General features: G+C 38.4%; 1 protein-coding gene across 3 annotated transcripts in view; it reads left to right on the forward strand.

Annotated features, from left to right (window-relative positions):
* Nucleotides 1-27,506, forward strand: part of DPYD (dihydropyrimidine dehydrogenase) — a 340,814-nt gene that overhangs the window by 206,340 nt on the left and 106,968 nt on the right. For all 3 annotated transcript variants that reach the window (XM_068199754.1, XM_068199755.1, XM_068199756.1), the window contains exons 14-16: nt 2,925-3,089; nt 24,412-24,480; nt 26,945-27,028. In XM_068199754.1, coding sequence (XP_068055855.1) covers nt 2,925-3,089; nt 24,412-24,480; nt 26,945-27,028 — 318 coding nt within the window. The remainder of the gene's footprint in view (nt 1-2,924; nt 3,090-24,411; nt 24,481-26,944; nt 27,029-27,506) is intronic.

Genomic DNA, 27,506 nt, shown 5'->3' on the forward strand with positions numbered 1-27,506 from the left:
TTTGTATGTACATAGACAGATTCCTTGAATCATCACATAAGTTATAAATTCCATTTTGTTTCCATGAACTGTGAGTCTCCCTGTGCCTGGGGCTGTCATGTGCTAACAAGAGACAGGAGGAGTGCCAGAGTGTCAGTCATTACAGACTCTTTCCATCTAGTTTACTCTTAACTAGGAGGGGCAAATGAGGAACGAGAGCTTAAATAAGGACAGCATATATCTCCCACAGGGAACCAAGACAAAGCAGCCAGGTGGTAATGTTTGGATTTCAAAGCCAGGAAGGATTTTTGGAAGCAGAAATGGCTTGGTCAGGAAAGATAAAATGATGCACGGACACACCAGAGAGGTCTTGAGACACAGAGACGGTGGGGAGGCAGTGGAAGCCTCTTCTTTTTCATTGGAATAAACTAATGTCTGTGCTTCTGGGGATTGGGAGGGGAAGGCCCCTGAGCACCAAAGGGGATCTCACAAAATCTCAAGGAAAATTCAACAGTGAGGAAACGTAGGCAGAGAGTTGTATGTGTGTTTACTATTTCATATGGCTCCGTGTCTCTCTCGTGGTCATTAAAGTGAAGAATGGCTGCTTTTGAGACAGTTTGCAAAGTCTGTGCATTCCCTGATTCAGTTCTGTGGGATCCTGGAGAGAGAAATTGTCACTCAGATGTTGACTGTAACTGAGCTCTGGGAAAGAGTGTGTCAAAGCTGTGGGGTGTCAGCAGCATTTGCAGGGTCTAAACCAGGGTCTCTCCTTTTAGAAAACAGAAGAGATTGCCTGGAGACCCAGGGCAGATAGGAAAACTTCAGCGTGTTTTTATGTGGAAACAGACAGAGGCTTTGAGAGAGCCTCACAAGAGGTATAATCTAGGCTGTAGTTTCTCAGTCTCTGAATTCTTACCTGTAGCGAAATGAAACTGAGTGAAAGAACACCAAGGCTAGCACATAGTGAGACAACAAGCGGGACCATTGGTGGCTCCAAGCATTATCTGGCAAACACACGGACACAAGCGAGCCGCAAAATGGAAGTCAGACCACGTACATAATCATAATTTGCACTGAACCCAGGAGTAATAATTCCCACCAGCAGACAGGCTGTTAGCTCAGGCTTAGTGCCATGCTACAGTAGCTACAAAGCTGCTGACTGCTTGGAGCATGGGAGAAGGCAGCCCCTGGCTGCTTGCAGCGTGGTCAGGGTAACTCCCCCTGCAGCTGCCCCCGTGCACCCTGTGCCTGAAGGACGCGGGTCGCGCTGCCAGTCACTGGCTGTGTGCTCACAGGGCACGGTGGCCAGTGTGCCCCAACAGCTTTCTAGCATGGAGGCAAAGCACAAGCTCCTCTGAGGCAATTTCAAAGGACTGAAATGCTCAAGAGGATAATGTGGAGCAAACTGATGCAAATGGTTCTCTGCATAAACTGCAATTTTTGTAATTTGTTTAGGGAGCGAAGGGAGTGCATTTTGCTGTATGGTTTTGGTTTGCATAAATTCAGAAAGTGCTCTGAATTTTTTTTTCTGAAAATATAACTTAAATGTTGAGAGGGACGTGAAGGTTTTGTGATGAAAGGAAAATAATATAATAGGAAAATGGGGGATTAATGTGGTGTCCATGTTCCAGACATACTAGTTCTGAAAATAGATGAACTGGTTAGATTACCTTGTATGATATTTACATATGTAAATGGACATATAACTATCAATCAATATTAAATATTAGTGCATATTTACTGTATAATAATTAATTCAGCTTTATAAGCAAATTAAGATTGCCTCAAATTTACATACAATGTGAAGAAAAGTCCCTTTATCCTCTGTAACTGCAGCATTTGGCAGATTCAGGAATAAATAATCTTTTGTGGCAAGGGTATGCCTTATCAAACATATGCAGATCAGGGCTAATTAATGCTAATTAAGGTTTCCTGTCTATCTAGCTGGAAAAACGTCCAAATGTTATGAAATCCAGTTAGTATGCCTATTACCCTAATTGTTTTATATGGGATGGTTCTTAATTAAAATATGTAAATTTACCTTAATTGCTATATACTAATAGAGGTTCATGTTATCTCACTAAAAATGACAAGATGGTGAGGAGGGGTACTTAAACAAATAATTCTGATACGTTTGTAAATAAATGACCTTTACTCAAAATTATTTTTAATTGGAAATTGGCAAAAGGAACATTTTGCCATCTATGTTTCTCTTTAGTTTTAAATAATGTCAGAATTTATGGTTCTTTGTTAATATAGATCTGGTGACATTGCAGCTTAATTAAGACTACTAAACAAGTCAACATTTTGTGTGTTTACTACATGTTTCAAAATTGTTTGCTAACCTCACACTGACCTTCAGAAATGTCATACTTTACAATATTAATCTTTATTTTTGCTATTTTTTTTGTTTTGTGTTTTGATTTTTATCTCTTTTAATCATATGGTTTTATTTGTGAAGTTTGAGGTACTGGTGTACTTTTGCTGGTGCCTGGCCTGTGCCTTTGCAGCAGAGAGGGGCTGGTGAGCTGCACCTCTTTGAGCATCACCCATGACTGTAGGACAGGGACTTTGACCACCTGTGGGAGGATAGTTCCCTTGTCTGCTGGGACATGACTGAGGCCCACACAGGTTTCCACATAAGGTCTTGTGTGGCCTCTGACCAACACAGAAGCAGTATTTGGATGATATTTTGTTTGGCAGTTCGTAGGTGTACAATATTGGCATTTTCTTTATAATTATCATGCCATTTCACACACAGAGCAAACATTTTTCTCCTCTGATGTAAAGAATTTAATAGGAGAATCTGCTAATTTAGAGAACTGCCCTATAGCTGTAGCTTTTTTTAAAACACCTGGTACATTTTATCTTGTATTACATGATCTACATCATTAACGTAAGCCTCACTTTGCAAAATCCATCTGAAAGTATTTCCTATTTTGCAGGATATTGTAACCAATGTTTCTCCAAGGATTGTGCGTGGAACTACTTCAGGTCCTCTGTATGGCCCAGGCCAAGGCTCTTTTCTAAACATTGAACTGATCAGCGAGAAAACAGCAGCATATTGGTGTAAAAGCATTGCTGAACTGAAGGCTGACTTTCCAAACCATGTAAGTGCCATTTAATCATAAAGATGCAACATACTTACTTGGAATCTCTAGTTTACAGGTCTATGAAACCCACATATTTAGTATCTTTTCAGTAGAATGCAAATTGCTTTATTGACATACAAGTACACTGTTAAAAACCAGAAAAGCCCATCCTAATAATATTTATGACAGAAAATTCTGTGAAATTGCTGTCATGCAGAGAACAGTCATGATTTTTTAATTAGGCTGATGTTTACTTTCAAATAGATAATAGCAAGGGAAAGAGTTGACTCAGCAGTTCTGTTGTGAATAATTTTGTGTTTAAGATCATATGTAATTTATAATAAGAATTATTACTGTGATTTGAATTTGATCATAAAATGAATATGTGTTCTTTTCATTCTTAATCCAAATGTGACAGATGCTTATAGTATTTTTATAAACAATTGGGTACTCTAGGTGAAAAAACCCAATACTTAAAGTTAACTTCACTACAAGGATAGAGTTTTGTTAGAGACTCTTTGGCTGTGGGGAATATCTGTCTCTGCAAGGTAATAATCACAGCTGGGAGCAATGACACCAGCTAGCTGGCATAAATGGTTTTCAGCTACTGTTCTTGTGAATAAGGACAATGAGGTAGAAAGTAAAATTCTCCTCAATCATTATCTTGAATGGATAGAACTAGCATTTGCAGAGCCTGCATATCCTCTATCTTGAAGTTATTACCTCCATGCTTCAACTATGAGCAAAATAAGTGAACATTCCTGAATACATTAAGACATGAAGATAATCAAGAGATTTTTTCTTATTCCTGGTGTTTAAATGTGCACATCAGCAAGTATGAAAGTGTTTAAACATTTTGTATTGACAGTAAGAGTGCTGCATGTTTAATATCCTACTTCCCTGTCAGTGGACTGTGTGTTTCTTCACTGACATTCTCGTCACTTTATTTACTGTGGCTGAGCTTCAGCATAATGAAAGCATGAACCCAAAGATAATATCCTATTCCCTAATTTTGATTTTTACATCCTCTGTAAAAGTCCTGGATATTGCATGCAGGCAGACTGTTGGCCATTTCTGCTGTGGGAATGCTATCCCACTGCAGTCTTCACCAAAAATCCCTCACAGCACTTTATGCCTGAGATCAAACCATTCTCTTCTATGAGAAAAAGCACTAGCAGCATTTCAAAAGGAAGATTTGAATTTTCTGAGACCTAGCGTTGTGTGTGGGATGAAGAAGTCCCACTCTTCCAGAGTTCCTGGGGTGAACATCTTCTGATCATCCCTCATTATATGTGAGTTATTACTTTGAGAATGTGAATTCAGTTTCTGCACATTGGCTATGGCTGCTACTGTGGCATCTTTGAGGTTGGTAATGCCTGCGTGGGCATAGGGGAAGCAGCACCCCACAGTAGACCTTGGCATTGCTTACAGGGATTTTTAAAACATGCCTGTGAACTCATCTAAGAACTGTCATATAATTATAATGGTAAATTTGTTGCTAACTGAAAACAGAATTTTGTTCAGAGGAGAAGTCTCTTGGTGCTTATTTTGAGATATTCTGTATAATTACAGCTCGCAGAATTTTCTTCACCCAATTGCTGTTCACTCCTCTAGAAAGGGTTTTTCAACATTGTGTCTCTTATTAAAACCAAAACCAGTTTCTGAGAACTGTTTACGTGAACCTAATTAATGACATTTTCTGCTCAAATGAGGGCCAAACAGATGAGGGCACAAGTGATTACAATAAAAAAACATATCTTACTAAGGCAAATTTTAAAAGCAAATCAAAAGTTCCACATAATTAATTTTGCTGTGAAATACAAGTAAGTTAGAGTAAGATTTATGTTACAGATGAAAAGGATACGAGCAAAATAGCAACCTCTCTAGGAAAGGATCCCACAACAGCATTCTATCTCGTGCCATTGGGAAGAAGCAAACCATAAAGGGCAGCTAAATTCCCCCAACAGAAGTTAGGATGTAAACTGAATTTTGCAATGTGTTGTGCAGAAGAGGACCACCAGTCACAGCTTCGTGGGCAATGCCACTTAACTGTGGCATTTTGCCTTTTTAAATCAGGAACTAGCATCTCCCTTGTGCTGTCTTCAACCCCTGCAGTGGGTGGCCTCATTCTTTGTCTCTTATGTCTTCTGATTCTTGCTTGTAGCTTGCAAATATCTTTGACTGTCAGTCTTTCCCTTTCTGCTCTTCTATTAGCTCCTCCCTTTGACCCCAAATCCACTTCAAGTGGATGAGGGAGAAGCTACCACCACCAGGAACTTGCTTCACTGCCACCAGCAGCAAATAAAATATTGTAAGGGTCCAAGCAGAGGAGAAAGCATAAGGTGTCTGGATTTTGTATGTTACCTGGTAAAGTATTATCAAAAGCTGCTTACTGGGGTCAACCTACCACAGGTGGGAAATGCATAAATGTCAGTTCATGACTAGGCCATAACTGGGACATGCAGTGGTTAAAGTGCTTTAGTTGGTGGGGTGAAAGAACTAACACTAATGTCACAACAAGTCCCACTTTCATATTTTATTCACCAAGGAGATACATGGTGTATTGGTGTACTTTTCAGCCAAAACGTGGCTGAAAAAATGACAGAGTATGGTACATTCCAGAAATTAGTTTACCTAGGAAATATAAATTCAGCTAAGTAGAACTCACCTAATAATATGAACAGGAATTAAAACGGTGCAGGAAAAAAATTTGCTTTTATGTTAGCAAATGTCTACAAAATTTAATCATTGGGAAGTAGCTGAGAAAGTTGGGAAAAAAGTTATAAAGCCTGGGAGGAGAACTTACTGCTTAAATTTTATATTCATATACTTGACAATAGCTACAATTTGGCCATTATCTGTGCTGGGAACTGTGAATACTGGTGGTGGCAGTATGTCTTGGTGACCTGGTAAAGCAAGGAGCTGTTTAGCATTTGCACTGAGGAGAACAAGCTTGAAAAGAGCAAGGTTTGAAAATAGTAAAATACTCCTCTGCAGAAAAATGTATACCAAGGTTACACTAAGAAGGTGATGAACGCAATTGCCAAATAGTCTTTCTACACCTTCTTATAACTCCTGCCCTATAGATGATAATAAAGCAAGCAAATCAATTAAAAACCTCAATATGCAAATTAGTTTGGGTCTGGGTACATGCAGGAGGTCACAGCAGTACAAATAAGGGCTTTGACAGGACACTCCATGAAATAGATTGCAGGGGAAATGTCATTCCCTACCAGAATAAAAGAAGTCCATCACAAACAAGCAAATGTCCAAGAAATTTGTACCACAGGGAAGAACTGGGATCTTGAAAGAAGATGCCAAATTTAATATTTTTAATATTGCTATGTTAGTATACTCAAGTCTTAAAAGTAAGTTTTTGGCCTCCTAGCTCAACACAAATGAGTTTGATCTCCTGCATGACTCTAGGGAATGTGCATAGGATACCAGATTGTCAGCTGTGACACTGAATCTGTGATTCAGATATCAGTGTCATGATGCGTTGAATTGAGAAACCTCTTCTGCTAGAGACAGTAAGTACTCATGGACCCCCAAACTAAGCTGAAAACTCTTGTCTTAATGTTTGTTCTGCTGCTTGTGGAATGTTGCTGACAGTCTCTCTGACAGTTACTCAGCAGAGAGCAGCTTTTAGGGGCCGAAGCTGTTAAAGATGTATTTTTGTTCAACATTTTGTTCAGAATGTCTCAGGAACACCTGCTGGGAGTAGCCCTGCTAGAGGGTGTGTGAGAACAGATCATTGGATCCCAGGCTGGTAACAGTCTTCTTTGCAGCATTGTGGGGGTTTTGTTGGTTTTGTATTTGTTTGTTTTTTTTTTAATATCCTGGAATGGTGCAATTAGTTTTTATATTATTAATTTTATTTCTACCATAGAAGTATGAAATGAGGCTGTTGGTTTTGTTTGGATTTGGTCTTTGTGGGTTCTTGGTTTGATTTTTTTTTTTTTTAATTTAGATAACAAACCCAGATTTGGTTTAATTCTACCTTGTGAGGATAGGAGAGGATAAAGGGCTACAGAGGAAGAAAAATCTTAACAGGCATATATGAGTACATTGCTCCTACAAATAAATTTTGTTGCAGAAACATGCAATGTTCAAAGAAATGAAGTTATAAGGTAAATAGAAATAGACTTGCACCAGTTATTTGAATATTTTGCATGGGGAGGTTAGATTGGTTTGCCAGTGTGATCCCTGAAGTGTCCTACATATCAATCTTGTGTTGGACCAGCTCAGGTTTTAAAGATAGGTTTCGTCTACAGACTGGGAATAACATTAATCTATTTATTTAAACATTTTTCCTCGCTAAGTCTGCACTAATAGTAGACCCTGTAATCTGGTTACTGAGAGGGATTCACCAGAATATCTAAAAGTGCTGTAGATCTCCTTCGAGACTTAAAATTAAGGGACATTAGGTGGAAAACTTCTTAAGATACAGAGGACTCATAGGCTTCACAGCTTTACTGTGAGAAGGTCGAAGTTGGATTTCTCACTAGAGGTATTAGTAATAATTTATTTTTGCAGGTATTCTTATAGCTTTTGCTTTTAATGAGTATTTAGAGGCCTGTGGGATGCTGTACATAATATTTGCATTGCGAGACACCAGTCACAGGCTTGCTTTAGATTATAAAAAGCAATAGTTTTGCTCTTCCTATGCCTAGTAGATAGCTTTACCTTTCCATCACAGAGAAATGATACTTTGTACTCCAAATACCTACTAAATTGTATCTCCATGTGATAAATCTTATGTATCTTGACAAGCTCAGTATCTACCATCTTGGAATAAAACATTTCTAAACAATCAGGTAGGGCCATGCCCATGTGGACCTCACTTGGTACCAACATCAACCCATCATCTTAATGGGGAGGGGATGTGCTGTGCATTCTCAGGCTTATCAGAGGCCTTTGCTGGAGGTCCAGATGCTTGTGCATGTAAACTGGAAAGGACAGAGCACGAGGGGAGAGTGCAGAACAGCTACCTGGGTTGTTTGATCTGAATTTTGGGCCCACAAATCACATTAAAAAAGCTCCAGAAGTTGTTATTGCTGCAGCTTAAACTTCCCAAAGCCAGCCATCATGGATGCTTGGTAGGAGGTGAAAAAACCCACACAGCAGTTGTTAAATTCACCATATGGAAAAGATCCCTTTCACTACAGAAAACTGGCAGTAGGCCCATTCCCTTAACATCAGAGGAAATCCTAGCTGAAAAGGGAAGATGAGGTTGGAATAAGGCACTTGCACTCATTGCCTTGTCCAGGAATGAAATCACTTGGCCCTAGAGAGTGTGGAGCACGAGAATGACCGTAACTCCTCCATTTCCAGTACGACTGTGGTGGGTAGAAATGAAGAGATCTCAGAGCACATGACCACATCTCCTTTTTCTCTTTGTCATTCACCACAAGAAAAAGGAAGGGTGAAAAACAGTAAAGAAAAATGCTTCCTAAAAAAAGAGAAGGAAAAAAGCTGCCCCCAAAGAACAGCAGACACATTGACAACATACCTCTGCATGTTCCAGGGAAGCTTTCACTTTTCCCCCATCCTGAGGGCGTCCCCATTGCTCCTGATCCTGGTTCAGCTCTTCGTGAGCCAGCAGGATGCATTTTTCCCATGTTCAGTCTAAGGAGGAATTCAGCAAGAAGTCTGATTTACACAATGAACAAAACCAGAGGCTAGTAACAGAAATGTTGATGTGTTGTGTCTTCGAGATCACATTTGCTTATAAGGAAGGAAATTTTTTTGGAAAGGCTCTTCCACAACACATAAAATCTGCTTAAGCCTCACATGACCTGAATCTTAATATAGATGGGTCTGAGCTCTAAAATACAGTGGTATAAATTTTCATTCCTTGAGGCTTAGGTGTTAGTAAAAAAAAAAAAAAAAAAAAAAAAAAACACCAGAAAATACAGGAAAATTCTCATCTATCATCTTATCTACCAGCATGTTTTGATAGTCATGTTTGCTATAGCAGAACTGCTTCAGCCTTGAAAAGTAGCAGAGAAGTGGTGTGGAGTCAATGTAAAATCTCTTTTCTGGGAGAGATCTGGGGAACTACAGGCTTAACATCTTTTATCCTTGTATGCAAATTGGTAAAAGCTGTTCTAAAAAACAGAACTAGTAGAAAGAAAACAAACAAAAGAGTGAAGAGCTCCCTTTGTAGTATGTTATGCCTTAAAAAAAAAAAAAATTCTTTGAGGACATCAAGAGAAATTCAGATTATAAAATTGAGCTAGGATTTCCAGAAGTATTTGGTAGGGTCCTTCACTGAGGAATTTGAAAGAAATTAAGTTATCATAAGATTAGAGGAAGAAACCTAGATGAATATAAACCAGTTAAACATAGGAGACAATGTTAAGGAATAAATAGTCGATTTTCACAATAGATAGAGAGCTGCAGGAAAATTCTTTAGGGATCTGTACTGTGTTCTGTGCTATTTAAAATGTTTATTAACAGTCTGGAAAAGAGAGAAAATTTTAAGAATGTAAACTTTGCTGATGTTATGTAGGGAGATAAAGATGAGAGCTGACATAAAGATTTGTGAAGAATCTTGCATTACTGATTGACTTGCCAATGAACGGCCAGGGAAAAAAAATGAGAGTAGTATGCAGATGAGAAAAACTAATGATAAATTTATATGTACAGTGAGTGATTTTAAGCAACTATACTAGGGTTACAGTAAGAGAGCACTATGAAAATCTCAGCCTAATGCTGAATAACATTGAAATAAAGCTTATCAAACACAGAATTTTTTAGGAAAGGAAGAAAACAAAGCAAAACCCATCACTATGTCAGCATGCTGATTCATTTTTTTTTTCACTTCACATTTTGAATACACTTTGTGGTTCGCATCTTGCTGGGTTGGAACCAGAAGAGTGATAGGTGGAAATGAGTGATAGGAGATTCTTCACCACATGGCTTGGCAGCTGTGGAGCTCATACTCATGGGGCATTGCCAGTCCCAGAGGTACACACAGGCTGAGAAAAACCTACTGGAAAAACTATCTGAAAGCATCACCTCTGACTCAGGGAATTCTTAAAAGCTGGGCAAGTTTTTTTGGGATATACTACTGTGAGCTTGCCCTAGGGAGCTGCTGCTGGTGCATGTGGGAGAAGGGGCACTGAGCTGTGTAACCCATTCCTGGGGATTTACAGTCAGTGCACAAAGAGGAGCTCTTAGGTTTGCACCCAGGATCAGAAGCCCTCTCTGCCTCCCAGTCCTGTCTCAACCTTTGGACCATTGTTCCTGTATTACATTTTGACAACCTGATTAGCATGTAACTACATTACTTGAACTGAAGCTGAGATATAGATATATTTTGTACTAGTCTGAAATGATGTGCTAAGGGGTTTGTAGTTCAAATACTACTTTCAATTTACTAAGATTTGCTGCATTTCCAGAGGTCACCTCAGACAATCCTACATACAGTAATACAAGAAAATCTGCTAAAAATTTGCCCACGACAGTATTTGATCATGCAAGTTCAAATGACCATGCAGTACATGTCATAATGTTTGATGCCAACTGCACAATATTCACACAGTGTTGTTTTTTTATTCTAATTTTTTTTCCAAAATATGATTCTTAATCTGGCAAAGAAGTGGAAAGAAACACATACTCTGGCCATCAATTTGAGGGAATTTTGTTTTAGGAAAGCATATCTGTTGCTGGAAACTGGAATTTGCAACTGAAAATAGAACCACATGGTACGTTCAGTGAGATTTTTACAATCAATTTATGATTCAGATGTACATGTTTGTGGTGACAAATTAGGACTTTGAGGAAAAATGTGAGAAGGTCTTTTATGTTTTGCACTTGGAAACTACTGCTTTGTTGAGAAACTTTGTTGAGAACTAGTTTAGTGCAGAACTGTACTTTCTTCCTAGACATGTTATAAAGCCATGCCTCATTTTGTCTTACTATCACAGCTAAGGTTTGAAAAATAGTGAGTAGTTCAGTAAGGCAGAAGACTATTTGTACATATGCTAAGAATATACTTTTGATTTAAAAAGTGACTTATTGATCCCTGGAAAAAAAAAATTCAGAGTTCTGTGTGGACTATGAACACATCTTTAAAACTTTAGCCTTGGGGTAAGAAGTAGGAGAAAATTAAAGCAGTTTCTGAAATACTTCACCAACCATCTCCTAGAAAATGACCCAATCTGCTTGATTATTGGAAAAGACAAATTCCTTAATGGCTAGCATCAGCTGAAGCTGCTTCAGGATGTGCTTTGGCAGTTGCTGCTAAAAATTCCTTTCTGCAGAGATATGTGAGCGGTCATTAAGTAGGAGTATTGACAAAGGAAATGCCCTAAACATAAAGACGGTATGATTAAAAAGATATTTCTGGAATATAATTCTGCTGACAGTGACATGAAGAGTTACATATTTCTGTTCATCTTATTAAAGTGTGAACATGCAGACTATTATTTAGAGGGAAAAGACAATCTTTTAAAAATCCCAACTGTTTTATCAGTTTGGTGAGTTACTGTGTGTACAATGGAGTGCTTCAAAATTATCTGTGTGATCTGGTTGGGTATCAGGAGTGTAGATTGTAGAAATGTCCTTCATAAACTGCAACAAAGGAAATGGCATCATGTGTTAAACCCCCTGTATGCTCAGATATCCATTTCACCCCCTCAATCTGTGCTTAAAATAGCAATAACAACCTTGGTGCAGGGCATTTCCTGGAGATTAATAACTGGCCAGGGTTAATGGCCCTCAGCAGTGCCTCAGGCCATCAACTCCTCCCAGCCAGTCATTACTCCCTGGGAAATGCCCTTTTCAGGGTACTTATTGTTTTAATATTAAGATGTAGATGCAATTGGATGGAGATAAAATGACCTTGTGGCAATCTTGCAAAATAAATGTTAAAATAAAAGCAAAATTCTAAAATTGTTAAGTCAACAACCCATCAAAATTGAAATCTGAAGTTTGTAAAAATGACAAAATTCTGCTAGTCTGATTACCAGTGCAAAATATATATCCCCTAAATCTCTTCCCGATTTCCACTTCATGTTTGTCATAGGCAATTGGCTAAATTATAGAATTTGATCTTTTAAAATGTACAGTACCTTTGACATTAATTTTACTGTCTGTGATATTATTTTAGTCTTTTATGAAGCACTGAGTGTATGTGATTTAGATAAGTCTACTTTTTCATCTTTTATATTATAATATTTTTATTACAATAATGATAGGAAAACAAATGTATGCCTGATCAAAGTAGTAAGTGTATGCTGTTCCTGTAGCCCATATTCTGTATATTCTGTGATGTGATTTGCATTTTAGGCATTCTGCTAGAGCTCTAATGAAGAAAAATATGGAGGCTAGGTCTATATTTAAAAGGCTTGCTCACATACTTATGTAGGCTAGGAATACTAAAAATAAAATGGCATCTAACTGCTGTCCTGGCAGAACCTAGTGTAGATGCAGTTCTACCAGCAAACTGTTTATTTTTGTTCAGAAGCAAGTGCGGCGTTTGCTGCTCTGAACTGTGCCGGTGGTAGGAGAGCTGGCTCTCTGCAGACATGTTCTAGCTCAGACAAGAAAGGCAGAGGCACATGCTTGAATCTATCACAATTAGAGCCAGCTTTCAGTATGATTGACAGCAGCTGGACTATATCCCAGCCTCCTGTGCTTTCTGGGGAGGGGGGCTAGGGAAAGATCTCAAATTCTGAGTGAAATGTGGGAATAAAGTGTTCCAAGATGTTTTTTCTTTTCTTTATCTACCAAGAGGAACATGTAGATTAGCAGAATACTTAGTGGGCTCTGAACTGATCTTATTCTACACCCTCAATACTCTTGGTAGCTTCTAAACTTTTTATGCACATTGTGTTTAAGAACTATGACCATAAACTTTTACATAGTCTTCATTACTAAACTTCTCATACCTGTCAAAATTCCATATTCTAGATCTCAACTCACCCTGTTTTATATTTTAATTATTTTGTTTGTTTGGTTTGGTTTTTTTTTTTTTTTTAGTTTTGTTTTTTGATTTTTTGTGGGTTTGTTTTTTGGGGGTTTTTTGGTGGTTTGTTTTTGGTTTCTGTTTGGGTTTTTTTTTTTGTTCTAACAAACTGTGCTTAAAGGAACAACTACTAAACATGCAAAATGATGTGGCCAACAGGATCCAAAAAGCAGTCTTGTAATCTTCATACAGTCTTAGTCTAATACACGGTTGTGTGAACACAGACATTCCAACCAATTACCAAGGGATAGCAAATTGCCGTGTGTCAGTGTGGTAACTACCCCTATTGGGAACTTGCAGCAAATACAGCCTGGTTCAATTTAATATGAATTTCTTCAATTTTGGACATAGCAAACCAGCCTTACCTCCTATTTTATGGGGTTTGAAAGAGCACTAGAGCAGCCACCAGCTGCAGGTGTGCTCATGGGTAGGTAACTCATAAATCAGCAGTAACCTGTTTGTGTGTTGAAACCTTGTATGCAGAGCTAGTGGAGATGGTCTTTTGAGTGTTGAAGGAAGTGTGTGACAGTAAGTACTTATTTACTGAACACTTAAACCCAAATAAATATTTTAAAGGCTTGTTTAAAGGAGACTTAAGTACATTCTTTGTTGTAAGCCACGTAGATTAAATGTAAACTAAGAAACCAACAGAGTGCTTTTCTCGCCTATTTCCTGCCACTAAGCTTCCCAGTCTCACAAATCTCAGGAAGAATGTTTTTTCACTGGTTATTTTTACATCTTTCTCACATTTTTAGGTGCAGGGTTCCTAATCTATTTCAATTTTAATTTTCTTTTACTTCTTTTTATGTTTAATATTTTTATAAAATTGTATTTACATTGATTTTTCTGTCTATACATAATAGCTAATTTAAGTCTTATGTTTGGAAAAAAATATATTGAAGCTCTATTCCTAAATTTCAGGGCAGCATTTATAAAAGTCTGCTTCACTTTTCTTGCAGTGTAATATAATATGATAGACTTATTCTTAGCTACACCATTCTTGGCCACCTAGCCATTTACGCTCTCTCTCTATAACTGTATTAAAATCTGAATATGCTTGCAGAATGTTTCATTTAAGTTATAATCAGCTCAGATGAGAGTATCTAAAGATTGTGAGATTTTATAGGAACCCCAAATTCTTACTTGTGTGCAGTGTGTGCGTCTTAAAGTGGAGAGTGGGCATTAAAAATGTACGTGTGTCATATTTGCATTCTCTCAATGGCTCTCTCAGCACACATCTGATTCCTAGTAGGACTTTTGCCTTTGATTCTGCCAAAGGCATCCACACTTCACATGATTTATTTTCGATTTATCTTTTTGGGAACACACATACTCGCAGCTGGGACATTGATAAAAATCTCACCAACATGAGGTGTTTCATTTGAATAATCATTTGAATGAGGCTATAAGGCTGTAGAAAATTCAATGCATTTTAATTTTAAAGTGTCCAATCACATAGCAATATGCTGAACAAGTTAAGTAACAATTTTATTAAACTTCCAAATACACAGTGAAAATAGTAAGGCCTCTTTCAGTTTCTCAGCATCTTCACATGAGCTTCCCTAAAATATGAAGAGGTGGGTCGAACTGGCTCTTGAGGTGGAAACATTAGTCAGAAGGTAACTGCCAACTTACAGCCCTTAATTTTGTATCTTCTTTGCTGCTGGAGTGTAGCCAAAAAACTACTTGGGTCATCAGACATAGCAGCTAGCTAGCTACTTAAGTAAATTCTAATGTCTGCATAGAAAAAAAAGCTACCCACTCATGAGATTTTTCTGATCATATCACAGATGGGAGCACTGCAGACCTGCCATCAGGATGTTCAGTGCTTAGTGGCAGTGTTGTTCACTGGATTTTTGGCCTGGCTGGGAAATACCAGGGGATGATAGGAAATATATATGAATAGATCAAGAGAAAACATGGATTTTCATCTTCACGTCTTGAAAAGTTCTGGGCATGACAGAAAGTAGAGTTTCTGTCTTTGATAATGGACTACTTTATTATAATTTTCACTGCAGAATTATTTATATATGATTTTTTTTTCCAAATAAAAGATTCTGGTGGGGATGGATCCCATTGGTCTTGCTTTGGCCATTGTAAAGATAGCATGTTTTTAGCCCTGTGAACATTTGCAGATTGTCTCTGATCATGAGGTGAGTCCACACCATTGATCAGGCAGGTTTGGGACTGTGAAGAAGCTCTCCTCTTTGTGAAGTCCCATACCTAGACCAATACCTAGGGAAATAGTATTTATGTACTATTTATATATATAGTATTAAAATGCAAAAAATATTTAGGGACCGATAGGTCTCCCCCATGCAGCTGGCATTTAAAGCCATCAGATAACGTCCTGAAGATAGGACAAGCTTTATAGCCTGTTCCTACACATCTTAACTACCACACCCTCACCTCTCAGTGCAGTCTAACTGAAGAGTGGTTTGTGCAAAATCAGGTAAATTGTCACTGATTTTCAGTATATCACTATGAGGATAATGGTGCACAGAGAGAGAGTGGGTGAGTTGTGGAGGATGCAACCTGGCTGACAAAATCATTTAGTCCTTCCAAGCATCCCTCTGGCACCAGCAATGTCACATGATGAAGTAGATCACGGGGCTCTGAAGTGTAAAAAGGGAGGGGTTTTTTCTCTCTGGTCTCTGAGTCACAATTTTCTCCTCTACTAGCACTGATACTGCTAGCTTTCTTGAGCCTTCAAAATCCAAGGAAGTGAATTAAAAGAAGCCCTGGGAACAAGAGAAGAGATAGGATGGACTTGTCAGAGATGCTAAGAGACAGATTTGACCTGGGGAATTGCTAGCTGACAGAGTGTAGGGGTTAGGAAACTGTGATGAAGTTATTCGTTCTGTATTTATTCTCTTTATATTTTCTGCTGGACTTGTTTTATAATAAGTTAAGCAGCTTTGCTGCTGAGTAATTGGGGAAATGTATCTGTATATATCTAGAGGCAGCCGAGGTCTGGAAGGGATCTTAGGGTTCCTTTCAGTCAGCAGCTGCTCATTCCCTTCGTGGGAACAGCCTACATGCCTTGAACATCTTTGTCTCCAGTTGGCTTCCCCTCTCAGAGGGGCACCCTGCAGAGAGTTGCCTGTATTATTGTGAAAATAAAGAGCAACAATTAGCAAGGTGCTCAAAGAACTGTAGTTAAAAGGACTTTGTGTATATGGGCAGAGTATTTGATAAGAGAAAAATTTCTAAAGGTGGAGGAAAAAATTCACAAATTTATGTAGCCTTTTGCCAGCCTTGTTTTTCTTATGTGGTCTTGAGAATCAATAACGTGTCAGCACCCTGGTGAAAAGCTTTTGCTACAGGTCATAGCATGTGTCTGAAATACCATAGAATTAGATATATCCTTTTTCTGTTAGCTTCTCCAATAATGTATTGGCCTCCTCTGCTTTCTCTTTATATTAAATCAGTGTGGAAAGCACAGAAATACAGCAGGGGCATGCCAATTCCACAAGGGCTTGCAGGCATTGTTAGAAAGAAATACTGCCAAAAATTAGTATCTGTCTTTACTCTTCTCTTGGATTCATCCTTTATTTCCATACACTCATGTATTTGTTTTCACTCATTATCAAAGAGACTAAAGGTTGAACTAGGATAGGTCTCCTATTAAAAATAAAATCCCAGATATTCTATCAAATTTCCAGGGAGGTCTTTAGCCACATAGGTAATTTTCAATATAATCTGAAGGGTTTACCTGAAGTACTGAAATTTTCAACAGTATGTCATAAAATGGACATATTTCTTCTAGTTCTTCTAGTCGTGTTAAATATTTGAGCTTCCCTGAAGTGCTCTATAGAGATGCTATATTCTCTTTCATTGTACATATGCTTTGGGGAACTCTTATTCCATGGTTCCCTTTTCACTGTTCAGAAGTACCACATCTTAATTAGAGTGCCCTGAGTCATGAGGGAACATGAGGGATGCATCAGATCTTTTTTTTTTTTGACCACCTTTTTTTCAGTTAGCAGGACTCTCACTAGGTCACTTTTCATTTTCATTTATGCACATTTCCATGTCTGTGATGTGTGCCTGTGCATTTCTGTGTAAGCAGGGCCAAGGTATCTCCACTGCTGCCCCGATAGTGCTGACACAGTGCTGAGTCTGACGTGGTAGAGGGGCACTTACAAAACCAGATCCCTTGTTTTCTACAGGTACAGCAAGTTCTTACGTGCAACCTGTTTAGCTTTCTGCTCCCATCAAAGACACAGTTTGTGTTATTTTACAAAGAAAAAGGTTTGTTCATGACCTTTGGGTTTTGTTTGTACGAGGGTGTTAGAACCTAACAGCTCTAGGCCTGATTTTGAAGTGATAGCCCAGTGTGGTCACTGAAATCCATGAAATAATCTCATGTGATAGGTGGATCTCATTGATAGAAGTAGAGTCACCATATGAAAATAACTGCCTTTAAAAATAAGCATTTCTATTTAGCCTGGGATTAGAATCTTTGGTGTTTTGTTCTCATGCTAATTTTTTAATGTAATACATAGAGCAAATCATAGCATTTTCAAACTTATATCAACATCTTTCTAGACTTAGCTGTGTGCTGATAATGTTTGGCCTATTTTTGTGTTGCACTGTTGTATCTAATTTCCCCTTCCTTTAAAAAACAAACAGGAGATCTCTCTATAAGGTAACAAGGCACAGAAAGTGCTTTATTCAGAAGGTTTGCTACAGCTGAGTAATAAACATACTAATATCCCCTACTTGTCCCATTTTCATATACTCAAATATATGTATTTTAAGTGCAAGTGAAGGAGGAAAACAATGGATGGTTTAAGATTGTTAAATTATTTACTGGAGAGTAAATTCCCTGAAAAAAAGAAGAGTGAAGAGAAGCAGAATTGCAGGTCAGCAGTATCAAGACATTCTGCATTGCTTGTCTTTATCATCATGCAGAATCTTTTTATTAAGGCAGTGCAGAAAGAATAGATTTATGGACTGAAGGTACGATCTTTCATATGTCCATATCCATCTAGATTGACAGTTCCTACCAACATGAATTTCCCAGGAGAGACAGTGTTACTGGTGTCAGTGGATGGCATCATTTACTTCAGTGTTCCATTATTAAATTGATAACAAGATAATTCCTCTGCTTCTCAGAGACATGACAGGTTTTACAATTGTTAACTTTCTTATTGCATGGGATTTGATGTTCTAGGTAGTTTTTAATAAGAAGCTTATTTTTATTTCAGTTCTGCAACAAATCAAAATTTACAAGAATGTACAGGAAAAGAGAAACAAGGCTGAGTGTACAAGGCATCAAAATCAGGCTGGTTTCCAGAGGGTTATTTTTATAGCAGCAAATGTTTGTGCTCCCGTTGTTTTTCAATACTGCACAGTTGAGTGTATTTGTGCAGTACAGAATGTTTGCTGTGCTTGTACTGCTGTCTTGTACAGTGGGTGTTAAAAGTGTTCTGTACATTGGCAATTCTGGCTCTGTTTTTTTGAGGGGGATCATTTCATCAGCCAGTGACCATTTTGAAAAGCAGAGGGTGGCCACTGGTAGCACTGGATAGCACAAAACCTCCAAGAACTTCTCTGCTGGCTCAATGTGGCACAGCTAGGACTCATCCTCAATCTGATGCTGTGTAAGAGGCAGGGTTAGAGAGGAAGGCTGTTGGTGTGAGTCTTGAGAAGTGGAACATCTCGAATGGAACAACACAAAAGTCTTGTGTTGCTGTTGTTACTCCCTCACTGCCAGCTCTTTGCGGGCAGTCTGGCCTACGGCCTGTATGTTTGACTTACATGTGTGAAGAACTACAAGAAGTCCATCTGAAGGTGTTTTTTCCATGTAGATATTTACAAGGTTATTTATTGTGTTATGGAAATAGCAAAGGAGTGTCCTATAAACTGTTCTTTGTGGACTTCTTACCAAGTGCCTGATGGCCCTGTGCTCTTGTAGCTGCACTTGGGCAGGACCTTCAGGAAAGGTTCTGAGCACGTTGGCTTGTTACGATGTGCGGGTGAGAGATGGTGTGGGGCAGAACTGAGTGAAGGTACCCCTCCTTCAGGCAGATGGGGGGTTTAATGCTGTGAAACAGTGATGCAGCTGCCAAGAAGTTCTCCTCTCCTTGTGTTTGTGTAGATGTAGGTGCCTTTTCCACTGGTGAGTGGTGAACTGAACATCTTATTTTTGCCATTGCTCTAAAAAGATTGTATCATCATTGCCAAACACCTTCTTACTAAATGCTTCCTGAGGAATTTTGATTTAAAATGTTTGAGTTTGAACAGACTGAGCAGGTCATGTGGCAAGGCTATACTGCGTTATTTTAAAGGAAAAAATGTGTCTTGAAAGGAAGTTTGAGGTCTTTCCATCTGACCCAAACACAAATACCTTTTGAAGTTTAGCTTGATCAGCAGTATTTCTGTGGGTATTGAAATCTCGTTCTTAATAAAATCTTCAATCTCTGCACCTCATCTTTAAACACCGATTATCTTGTTCCTTATCTCTGATTCCCAAACAAATAGCTGTTAAAAAACCCAGTCCTTCAGCCTTCTTGAAAGCTCCTCTTGATTTTACAGCTTTCAGAGGAGTGGTCTTTAAAGATGATGCTAAGAATCTCTTTCTATTTTTGCAAGGACTATGCACTTAAAAAATAAAATACTGTGTCTTTTTGTCAGTGTTGGAGAAATCAGAGAGGGGTGCATGTTGTGGCCAGCAGCAATGTCTAAACAGAGCATCTATGGACATTATGCAGAACTGCCCTCAAGTCTGGTGCAGCAGTAAGAAGGTATGGGCAGGGAAGAGCAAGGAAAATTTATGGTGGATGGTTTCCTGAAGTGCAGGGAGATTATGCACAGGCCTGGAAGAGGAGGTTCAGAACAGATACAGGCTCTGGCCAGTGTGTGATGACCAAAATAAATATGGTTATCACAAGCATGAGGATAGAAGATTGTGATTTCATTCTGTATGTTGAGAATTTTTCTTAAATTTGCAGGAATTGACAGTGTTCACATTTAAATCCAGATCGCTGAGACTTTTTTTTCAGTCGGTTTGAGTGTACTGAAACTCCTTACTCCCTACAGTGCAGTACTGGACAAATGGTAATAGTCAACGTAGAGTTTTACTGCCTTCTGGCTTTAAATAGATGTGACACAAACTAGACCCAGTTGTTTTTTTGGGTTTTTTTTCCCTCCTTCTTTTTGTTTTGCAGCCTCTTGCAGTGAATTCTGTGTGCTAGGAAAGAAGGATCACTTGAAAACGTACACAGTGGCAAACCTCATCCTTATTATTTCATTTCATTCTATTGCATTCATGAGCCATCCACATAGAGATAATGGATGAGGAAAAAAACATTCACAAGGGAAATAGATTCTAGTTTAAGCTTCCAGGGGATTATTATAAACAGGGAGAAAAATATTTTAAGGATTATGAGAAGTACCTTGTCAGTATTCTTTTAAGTAGAACAACTGCTAATGCATTAGTCACAGAATTGTGTGAAATGTAGCTTTTTACTGCTTTAGCTACAGTATATTCATCTTATAATGGTGTCCTAACTCGTACATTACATACCCGCCCTTTTCCACCTCCCTTCCCTCCAACAAAAAGCAAGTTTTATTGAGGACCTCTTTGTTCCATGAATGATCAGGAAACCGCTGAACACAGAATAGTGTGTGATGTTGCAAACGTGCATTTGTCCCTTTATGGGCATTTGGAGAAATTGTCAGTCACGTTGTGTGGTGCTGGGGTGAAAAGCCCTTGTCTGGTGGCATCTGTCACAGTGATGGTCAGGGAGGGACAGAGTCTGCAGGGCTGCTGCCCTCCCTGGCGTGGGGAGGGGCAGCAGCATCTCCCACAACAGGCAAAATAGCAGTTTGGGTGGAGGAGAAGAGGGAACAGTCTATACCAGCTATGATTTTGATCCGGAATAAGGAATGGGCCAGGGGTCCCACTGTGCTTCAATCATGCACAGTTTGCAGGCAGCCCACACTTGAGCTATGACAAAGCTGCAATTTAGTCAACCCTCATTTACCACTTACCACACTTTAGCAGCAGCTTCATTGTAAGATCTGTCAGGAGTCTACTTTTTAAGCTGGGAAGTGTGTGCAGCCTCACACTTGTGGCTCAAACCACTGTAATTAGCTCACGTCAGGTTGCCACTGAAAATCGGAGGAATCAAAAGGAAGGATGTGCTGTCTGCAGATGCTCCTGGGCAGGGCCATGTGCTGGACTTCCATGAGATAGCAATGGTTTGGGGCTATTAAATTTGTAGGGTTGGTAATGTAGTACATGGCATTGTAGGTACTGAAAATATGAGTGAGAAGAGACTTAGAAGCTGAAATGTGATACTGTTCTCATTTATTACTTTCCAATAAAACCTCTGCCTGTTATCACTTGTAATTCTTACTTTGTTCTTGCTATTCTCTTTTAGGTAGTAGGAGATAATAGTCTTTATTTTCTTTATAAATTTCCATGTGTGATTTTAGGAGTAGATCCAAACCTCAAGCATCACCGATAATTCCCCTCAATGTTCACACATGACAATGATTATTTCTTTTTCTTGGGCACTGAATCAAAATGAAAAGACTGTAAAGGTGTTTTGGGGAAAAACAGTCTCTTGAGACAGGACAGTTTTGTTAGCACAGTGTGCAGGGGGATATTCTTCCACTTAGGAAATAAGTTTATTTTCAAGTTCTAAGAGAACACTGGGGGGAAAAAAACCCCATAAAATCCCTACTATTTTAAAATTTTTATTATTCCCTCTGAGATCATGGCTTTCCTATGGACAGTCATGGCAAAATGTAATTTTTGTTTTCAGTTATTTTTTGCTGTAAACCACTGCTTCTGTCAAAAAGTATGGGCTTAATTTTAAATATGAATCCTAAAACTAATCAATATTAAATAAACATGTTGTCTTAATTAACAGCTCTTTGAAACATCGCAGATCATATTCCTCCTCTTTTGTACACTCCCAGCAGAATTTTCAAATTTCATTAGTAACACTTGATGTAACCTAACTCAACTACTTATGAATCTAGTAAGCTGCCCTTGTTGTCTTACAACTTTCCCCGATGAAAAATTCGGTTTGTTTTAAAGCTCAGTTGTGCAGATTTCCGATGTACTTTGGATTGTGACTGCAACTGTGAAAATCCTTATCATGTTTTCCAAGTCTGAGCTTCTGGGTTGTTTTTTTTCTTTAGCTGGTTTATAAAAAGCATGAATTTGACAAGTTACAGTTTGTAGATAAACTCCATTAGCTTTAAATTTTTCTCATATATAATTTCTTAGACAGATTTTTCACCATTTTTGCTTTTAAAAAATTAAAGACCTTTAAAAACGATTTCTGTTTATTTCCGGAGCCCTCAATTTATCTTGAATATTCAAATAAGACACAGAGCAGATTTTGTTTCATTAACCTTTGACCTATACAGCTATATAAGATTTTTCCCTATTTAAAAAATTATGGTATAGGAGAGAGACTCTTTTTTTCCTGTCAGAGGGGAATTAAAGCGTGGGCAGTAATGACTGTGTGTACTTAATGAAGAGTTTGGTCTTATATTTATGCCAGAGGTGAGCACAAATGGGCACCTGCAGGCAAGGCAGGCACTTCATCAAACACTTCCCTTCTCACCAGACTGCCATCCTGCAAACAGCAGCCAGAAGGGTGGGTGGGTGGGCAGTCTGCAGGTAGGTGGGCTCATTGTAGAGACTCATCAGAGCAAAACAATGGAAATAATGATGATGATACATGGTACTTCCTTTTAAATTAATAGAATGTAACCTCACCATGTCCAATTTTCTCCATACCTGCCTTACTTTCCAAAGTGTGTTGCCCTCCCTTCTGAAGATACTAAATATCTCCTCCTCCTTATGTAGATAATTTGGGAGTTTACAGTTTCCAGCAATTGTGTGTGTTGGACAATTTTTCTACACCATGCTTTTCAGTATTTATTTGAAATGAATGAGTCATTAACCCTCAGCATTATGGGAAAGTTCAAGAGAAGTGTTAAAATGAGGGGGTGGCAGATTAAGCCAACCCTAGATATTAATGAGACAATAAAACTTGTTTGGAAAACAAGAAGATTAAAATCAAATGTCACATTAACTGTCAATCAAACTTTCATGTGAAAGTTTCATGTAAGAGGGCCAAATAAACCAGAGCATGGCCAGACATTTCTCTATTCTCCTCTCCTTGTGTTTCCTGTGAACACAGACTGTAGACTTCTATTAAGTTCTCTGATATCTTTTCTGATTTAACCTTTTAGCTGCTGCAATATAGTTTTCTGTTGCATTTTTTCTTCCAAACATCATCCTTCTAAGAAGTTCTTCATGCAGGAGTTTCTGAGCTGATTTCTCTGCTGATCTTACCTCAAATGTATCCACTTCAGAATTTCAACTTCGAGTCCAGAACACATAATTTTATTTTAGTCTTAAATGGAAATTAGCACTGTCACTTGTACTGGGTACTGACCAGAGGAGTAGTTAACATTCATTTAACAGTAAATAGCACTGTATGCAACTGGTACATTGTGCGTTTAGGTGCCCCCCCACACCCTGAAGAATCCTGTTAGATTTTATTTTACCTAAAAACATGAACCTCAGGAAATATTTTAAAGGGAGCAGCAGCTAGAAGCAGAATCTGGACTTGAAAGGTGCTCAGTGTAATGAAAAAGAATGGCAATTACACAGAATAGCTCTGGGGAGCTGGGGCCAGTCAGTGCATAGACAATAGAATGTGCATCGTGGGATTACAAAAGCTGGAGGTTCTCTGGGCCATTCTGCAAGTCCTGCAGAATTTCCCCACATCCTGAAAGTCTCCTCCCATTTGCCTCTGGGACACAAAATAGTTCTGGCTGTCTTTCACTGTCCTAAAGTTGGTTGGTAAGAGACTCCAGGGTCTGGATTTGATGTGTCTTGGATTCCTGAAGTCAGCTGGAATATTGTGTTCATACACTGCCACACTGGAGTGTAAACTCATGCACTGATGTCTTACCTACATCTAAGTAGTCAAAATGCTTCTGTCATTTGTATTAATAGTAAATAACCTCCTATTAATAGTAAATAGTATTAATACCTAATTAATAGAAAATAACAACTTCATTTCTCAGACCTCAAGCACAAGTATATCTGACAGTTTTGTGGTTGGCTCTGTGTGTAGGTTAGACTTCGTTCTCACTGTGTCACATGACAGAGAGAATGCACATGGAGAGACCTTCTTTAAAACCCAGGGATATAATAGATGAGTTTGTTCACTGTTTCTTGTCCCCAGTGAAGTCTGCAGCTGTATTTCACTCTCTAGCTCCTGGCAGACAGCTGGTAGTTCCCATATGCAGGCTGTGCAGTTCATGTCTAGAGTCACAGTAATGTACAGTATTACAATAACGTATATATACTCTTTCCAGGTTCTGATTGCCAGCATCATGTGCAGCTATAACAGGGACGACTGGACTGAACTTTCAAAAATGGCTCAGGTAATGGTTTCCTAAATGTGTTTCCAATATTTTTTTTTTAAATTCTCATTGGAAACAAGAGCTGCAGTAAGGAATTTCTTGAAAGAAATAGATTCAAAGTGAAAAATGAGAATTTAATACATGTCCATTATAATTTGTTTATTCTGTGTTTTCATTAAAATGATGGAAATGTAAATTTAAAAGAAATCTTTTCCATAAAAATGGTCCCTTGGATTTTTAAGCAGTACCTGGAAAGCCTTTAGTCTTTGAATCTATATACTTTTTATTTGCATTTTAAGCAAACTGTATATTATGACAGATGCCCTGATAAAATTTAATTCTGCCTTTGAGAGCCCAACTTGATCTTACCTTGCCTAGAGGCTCACTAGTTTGACAGCACCAGAAGAAATTTTGAATATAAAACTCTTGAATATTTAAAGTATAAAGGGCTCATTTAATGCTATTCTAGTTTTAATACAGACTTTCAAAAATGATAGCTGAGAAAGTCAGCATATATAATAGCAGTCAGCAGGCTTTCTATAATATAAATCCAATCTTACAGAAATGCAAACAGACTATGCACCTGAAATTTCTATTCAATTTGAGGAAAAAACTATTTAATAACATGTACCTGTGTTCATAGGGAGTAGTATAAGAAATACGTCTCAGGAATGCACTCATTTCATTCAGAAATTAGTCTCTGTATCTGAATATAGGAAAGGTGTCTATATCTGAATGGAAAACAAAGTTATTACATTTAAATTAAAGCATGTTTTCCACATGAAGTATCTAGAGGAAATTAAAAGCATAGTATTAACAAATTTAAGCAAAGAAAAAAATTACCTTGTCATTATTGCTAGCACTACCTCAGATTTAAATGTTTAAATGATAAATATGCTTTTATATATGTATGGGTAGAGATATGGATATTTTGAATTTGTGTTTTCATATGGCAGAATGTTTGGACATCATTGTCATTTTATTCAGTGTCCTAAGCCCTCCTGTGGTTTATGTAGGGTGACACGTCTCGATTTTCTTTGAGCATTTTAAACCTATGAGGAAAAAAGTCACTTTGGGGACTTAGGGAAGTGAAATTAAACATTTTCAGTAGTTAGCTTGGTGATCTTCAGCACTATTTCAATTTATACCTGTAATTACCTAATTGACCATGAAATCATATTTTGAGATCTATGCTTGACAGAAGCAGTGCCACTTTTAAACTGATTAGGATGAATGGCTTTACTGTGCCATTTGCTCCTGTTTTTTTAATCCAGTGGTACTGCTGCCCAACTTTAAGACACATATTTCCAATCTGTGCTTGTATTTATGTTGTCCCTTAAGAAAATAAGTGGTTCTTTAAATGCAGCCAATGATGTGTAACCTATGTGATAGAGCATTCTTCTGGGAAGTAGTTGTTGGTGTCTGCCCTGTGGAGAGCAGCACTAGTTTGGGGCTCCCTGGAATGCGCAGCTGAAGAGCAGGGATGTTTAATCGCACGCATCGGATCCTGCCTGGGAGGTAATAGATGTGGCTTTCACAAGAGCAGAAGCCCCAGAAGGTACCACAGTGTCTCAGCAGGAGGACGACCTATTCATCCAAAGGTCAGCCTTGTCAGGGAGGCCGACAGCCCCGGCATGGCCAGGCTCGCGGGGCCGGCCGGAGCAGGGAGGGTTCCTGGGAGTGATGGATGGCTACTCCCTGCTCACGCACTTTGGGAGCTGCTGAACCATGGCCACACAGCAGGCAAAGTTACTCCAGTTCAATAAACAAAACAAAATGCAGATGCAGAGCAAAACCCTAGTTAGAGCCACTGTAAGGCAACAGTAGAGATGTTCATGTCAGGCTGGAGCAGTTCAGAAAGGAAGAGGAGCATGTCTGTGTGCTGCCCTGGACAGCTTGGCTCCTTCCCCTTTTAATTGTAACTAATAGAGGACGATGAACAGGAATTAGCATGACTAACATGTTTGTTTAGACTTTTTTTTATTAACCTCTTGTTCTTCAGAAACAAATTTACTTAATGACAAAAGCTATGGCACAGTACAGGTGCCTGCAGAAAATCTGGAGACTGAATCCATTAAAGCAAAAAGGAAACATTTATTACTGAGTTACAGTTCTTCAGAGCACAGCAACACCTGTGTAACACTGCCTGCCAAAGCTCTTAGTGCTGCTCTTAGGCCCTGTAATTACATTTAATTTTTTAACATTTTCCAGAACCAACTCTTTATTCTGCTCATATCTTTTTACTTTGTTTTTTACTCTAATTCCTTAAGAATCTTTGGAAACCTCATCAGTTTTTGAAGTTTTCATCTCTAATGATCAACATGCTTCTTTTCTAGGGTATCATAACCATAGCTTTTTCTCTTAAAAAAGAAAAACAAGTCAAATTTCTGAAGAAATCTATTTAACATGAACAGTAAATGCTACGAGAAAGAGTACATTACTTGAAATTAATTTTTCATTTTTTGTCCTTCCACATGTTTTATAGGTTGCTGGTGCTGATGCACTGGAGTTAAATTTATCATGTCCTCATGGTATGGGGGAGCGAGGCATGGGACTGGCCTGTGGGCAGGTAAGACTGTAACCACAATCTATTTAATGTCTCTCAAGTAATCCTGCACTGCCACACTGATAGTTACACCGCAGGGGGCAAGACACAAGCTACAGATTACCAGTTTGAGATTTTTAGGTTGAATGTGTTTAAATATTTATTGGTGAGAGGGAAAAAAAGGAAGCCGAGAATGTACAAAATGCTTAGTTTTGCTGAGAACAAAAATGCATTATGTATTTGACAAGGAACATGATGAAAACAAATCATTTCAAAAAAAACACTTAGAATTTGTTGATTTCTATTTCAGTGCCCTGTAGATGTCTTTTAAATCACAAGCTAGTAATTACTGCATATATCAGTAATGATTTTGAAGGACATGAGATATACATGCATTTCATTTCACAATTTTTAACATATGAACCTAACTGTATTTCAGAATCACAGAAGAGTCCATACATTCTGGTAGTACCATGTACAGATAACACCTTCTCTTGTAAGA

Source organism: Anomalospiza imberbis, chromosome 9 (genome assembly GCF_031753505.1).
Source record: "Anomalospiza imberbis isolate Cuckoo-Finch-1a 21T00152 chromosome 9, ASM3175350v1, whole genome shotgun sequence".
Taxonomy (NCBI): domain Eukaryota; kingdom Metazoa; phylum Chordata; class Aves; order Passeriformes; family Viduidae; genus Anomalospiza; species Anomalospiza imberbis.